The 4,607-nt window shown below is 29.5% G+C and overlaps 1 protein-coding gene and 1 non-coding gene across 2 annotated transcripts; both read left to right on the forward strand.

Moving 5' to 3' along the window:
* The first annotated feature begins 1,449 nt into the window (after positions 1-1,449).
* Positions 1,450-3,599, forward strand: LOC141707406 (putative xyloglucan endotransglucosylase/hydrolase protein 32). Its single transcript, XM_074510547.1, has 4 exons — positions 1,450-1,719; positions 1,970-2,070; positions 2,223-2,443; positions 2,951-3,599. The coding sequence occupies exons 1-4, from the start codon at positions 1,521-1,523 to the stop codon at positions 3,309-3,311; spliced, it is 882 nt and encodes a 293-aa protein (XP_074366648.1). The 5' UTR covers positions 1,450-1,520; the 3' UTR covers positions 3,312-3,599.
* A 407-nt stretch (positions 3,600-4,006) lies between these two features.
* Positions 4,007-4,093, forward strand: TRNAY-GUA (transfer RNA tyrosine (anticodon GUA)). The gene is given in 2 exon segments: positions 4,007-4,043; positions 4,058-4,093. It is a non-coding gene; the product is annotated as a tRNA-Tyr (tRNA).
* Positions 4,094-4,607: the final 514 nt, after the last annotated feature.

Here is a 4,607-nt window from a genome sequence, read left to right on the forward strand (position 1 = left end):
ATTATCAAATTTTGATACTTAGTTAACGTAAATTGACTTCTATTTTATTTAAATTTTATTTTTATTAGTTAGTATTTATCCAAGCGCTTATTTACCTTTAATTTGAATTTTTTTATCAATAATTAAGTAATATTAAATGAACTATATCGAGAAAGTTAATTATAAAATAATTATAAGATAATATTGATTAATATTAAATTATCTAAAATAACAAATATATGATTCATAAGATAATTAAAATTATACTCTTTATTAATAAGCGCAATTATGTTTTGTTATTGCACAAAAGTAAGTATATATAGAAATACCAAATTTTGGTATTAACTTAACACAAATTAACTTATGTTCTCTTTAAACTTTATTTTCTATTAGTTAAATTAGGTGCATAACTAGAATTATAATTAGATTTATAAGTCACATTAGTAAAAAAAAAATTATATGATGACATTCTACAATTACACTCCACTTCGATTTCATTTAATTACATAATTTAACAATATTCATTTTATTTAATTTGATTTATACTTTGCAGGGATTATTATGAAATTCTGTTTATACAAATAATAACTTGATATTACTTTTAATCTTACCGACTACTATACATGATACACCATTTGCATGCAAAAAAATAAATTAACCAATAAGAATAATTAAATTAATACAATAATTATTGTTACATTGTGATCACAGGTACATATTCGTTAAAATATCTTTGCTACTCCCTAGGTTTTTTTAATAGTCACTTAACTTTTTTTAACTCAATTTTAAATATTTAGACTGCATAATTAAGAAAATTATTTTTAAATTTTATTTTCTAAATAAAAAATTTACACTTTTATTTAAAAAAGAAAATTTTAAAAATAATAATTTTTATTATATAATCAATGCATTTTGTGTGCAAAAAATTTAAAATACAATTAAAATGAAAAGATGAGCTGCAAGATTTATGTTAACGTGGCATTCTGATTAATGAGTGCGAGTTTGACTTTGATTTGATGTTTAAACGATGGATCAAATTATGATAAACGATGAATTATTAGGGACAATATACATAGAATACGCATTGTCTAGCTATCAAAACGGACGAGTAGCTAAACAACAAACATACGTGGGACGCTTGGAGGGTAGACTTTGCTTATCTTAACATGGTAAAAAAGTTTATTATAAGAGTAGCGAGGTGATGACTTTTTACCTCTTTGTATTTTATATTTCCTTTTACATACATTGCTACCTTGACTGAATGATCTAAACAACAACCTTGTCTCATGCAATTTTTGACCTTTTAATTATTTATCGATATGCATGGTCTTACTTTGTCCATTTGTTTAACTTCCCTTAACCTCCTTATCACATTAGTATATCCATTGTAGGACCATTACATATATGCACCGGTATTCTTCTATATATACATCTTATGTGCTTCCATACTCTCTTCAACAAGTCATTTACTTCTATTTATCTTCTTTAGTCCAAACACATTGTATTTTTGGAGTTCACATTGTCTATTTATCTTGTTTTTCATGGCTCTCCTTAGCTTTTTTCTTGTGGTTTTTTTGTACTCATCTACAAGTTATGCTCAGGGTCCACCTTCACCTGGATATTACCCTAGTTCTAGGGTTCGTTCTATAGGTTTTAATCAAGGCTTTAGGAGTCGTTGGGGAGCTCAGCATCAAACTATAGACCATAACTCCTTGACTGTTTGGCTTGATAGAAGCTCCGGTCTCTCTCTCTCTCTCTCTCTCTCTCTCTCTCATACACACACACACAAACATGACTTGTTTCACTTTCAACTGGACTATAAACAACAGAAATTTTCCTTCGTAAATGCTGTGTAAATTTCCTGTAGTAAAAAACCTTATGTGTTGTAGTGGTTAATGCAACATTTGCATGTGTATTTTGTCATTCTTAGTTTAAATATTTGCTGAAACATATTGTAGATTTATTTTTTTTGCTCTATTTGTGAATGTAGGAAGCGGTTTCAAATCAATTAATTCGTACAAGTGGGGTTACTTTGGTGTTGCTATGAAGCTCCAACCAGGTTATACGGCAGGAGTTATAACATGTTTTTACGTAAGTAATAATCAAATACCTACTTTTTAACTGAATAAATTATGATGAAAGTGATTGATTGAAAATCATTTTATTATATAAATAAATTTGTTATTATTAAAAAATTGATTTGAGTGATGCACGGTTGTATTGATTAATATTGGTATGGTCAGTTATCTAACAATGAAGCCTACCCGGGAGATCATGATGAGATTGATCTTGAGTTCCTAGGAACAACACCAGGCAAGCCTTATACACTTCAAACTAATGTTTGGATGAAAGGAAGTGGAGATGGAAGTACTGTTACTGGAAGGGAGATGAAGTTTCATCTTTGGTTCGATCCAACGAAAGATTTTCACAACTATGCTATTCTATGGAACCCTTCTGAAATCATGTATTATATATTCTCTATCTGTCTTTTATCCATGGCCTCCAATTTTCTTCATGTCTATATAATACTAATTTATATCCTTGCATGCAAAAGATACACGTATACGTACATGTTAACATCTGTATGATAAAACAAAAGATTTAGCAGGTAAAGGGTAGATAGAATGTAAAATTGTTAGTTTAATCATATAATTATTTTAAGATGATATTATATTAATTAGTCAATCATGTATGGTCAAATTATTGTAGTTGTCCTAACTCCTATGGACCATACAGCTTTTGTTTCTTTTCCTTTTACAAGAGTGTAAATGACAGAAGAGAAAAACATATAAAATTCATGGCGAATCCCATGAAAATGTTATTAGATTCTGAAATCACTACTTGATATTGACCTGATACATGTCGCACCATACACATATCACTTCATTAGTCTGGCTTAGTTGCTTTCACTTTCAAATTATCAGGTGCTGACAAAATAATATTTGGTGCATGGTGTATGTGTTAAATGCAGATTTTTTGTAGATGATGTGCCTATTAGAAGATATGCAAGAAAATCTGATGAAACATTCCCATTGAAGCCTATGTGGGCTTATGGTTCAATTTGGGATGCTTCATCATGGGCCACTGAAGGAGGAAAGTATAAAGCAGATTATAGATATCAACCATTCGTAGGCAAGTACAATAACTTCAAGATTGCTGGATGTGGCGTTAATGCTCCTGCATCTTGCCGCCCCGCTTCCGCGTCTCCGGCAAGAACTGGTGGTCTTAGTCGCCAGCAGTATGCAGCAATGGCATGGGTGCAGAGGAATTATAAGGTGTATGATTATTGCCGAGATTCTAGTAGAGACCATAAGCATACACCTGAGTGTTAAAAAGGTTTGTGGGGGGATGTTAAATGTGTGGTGTATTTGTGAATGTTAAAAAGTGAGAGTGTGATTGGATGGCTTGAGATGGGGCCAGTTGCTACAAAATATGAGCAAGATTTAGTTTGATCGCCCAAGCCTCCGAAATTGTAAGAGAGTTATGTTTGTGTTATTTGTTGTTTGTCAAGTGGAGCATAAGTTGGTTTCCAAATGATTGGAGCATCTCATATGGAAAATGTATGAGAATATTGTCTAACCATAAAATATATAATATATAAATCTATATATTTATTATTACTTTCTTCTCAGAAATATTTTAAAAACTTTTATTATCATAATTACTTCAATGACATATTGACATTGGTTTTAGTGATTTTAACGAGGTAGCTAGAAAGATCATGTGTCTTTAGTGAAAATGTATATAAGTATTTCTTTTATTTTGGGAGGATCTTAAATATGGTTGTAGGGTAGGTTCAAAGAAAATACTAATATTTTACATTACAATTGGGATGTACATATGAAAAATATTTTAATTTTTTTAAAAAAACTACAAAGATAAGTTGAACCCACTTCACAAGTTTGTTTAATTAATGGGCTTAATATAAAACTTCAATAGAATGTACACCCAGAAACTAAAGTCCAAATGGCCAAATCATTTAATTTATTAAAAGAGTGAATACTATGAGTTTCAATTGCAACCATGTCCGACCTTAGCTCAGTTGGTAGAGCGGAGGACTGTAGTTGTTCCAATAGTAATCCTTAGGTCGCTGGTTCGAATCCGGCAGGTCGGATTATTTTATTTTTTAAGATTTTTTTAGCGAAAAACTTTATGCATAAAATAAATTCATTACTCTTTCAACTTTTTTTTTAAAAGATTTTTTCAACAAAAAACTTAATGCATAAAATAAATTCATTACTCTTTCAACTTTTAAAACTTAATACATAAAATAAATAGGCTTTATAATATATTATTCTTTCACTTGTTCAACTTTTATAGCTAACAATGTAATGTCATTGCACAATATGATTGTCAATACTAGCATAAAATAAATTAATTACTCTTTCAACTTTTAAAACTTAATATATAAAATAAATAGGCTTTATAATATCTTATTCTTTCACTTATTCAACTTTTATAGCTAATAATGCAATGTTATTGCACAATATGATTGTCAATACTAGCCTATCAGGGGTCCCAAAATAGTTTGGGGGTTTGACAAAAAAACATTTAAAATATTTGTACCAAAACATTGTTGTTGTCTTTTCATTTTTGTGATTTTCTGTTGTGCAGAAACCTCATTTTTA

This window comes from Apium graveolens, chromosome 2 (assembly GCF_009905375.1).
Source record: "Apium graveolens cultivar Ventura chromosome 2, ASM990537v1, whole genome shotgun sequence".
NCBI classification, from domain to species: Eukaryota; Viridiplantae; Streptophyta; class Magnoliopsida; order Apiales; family Apiaceae; genus Apium; species Apium graveolens.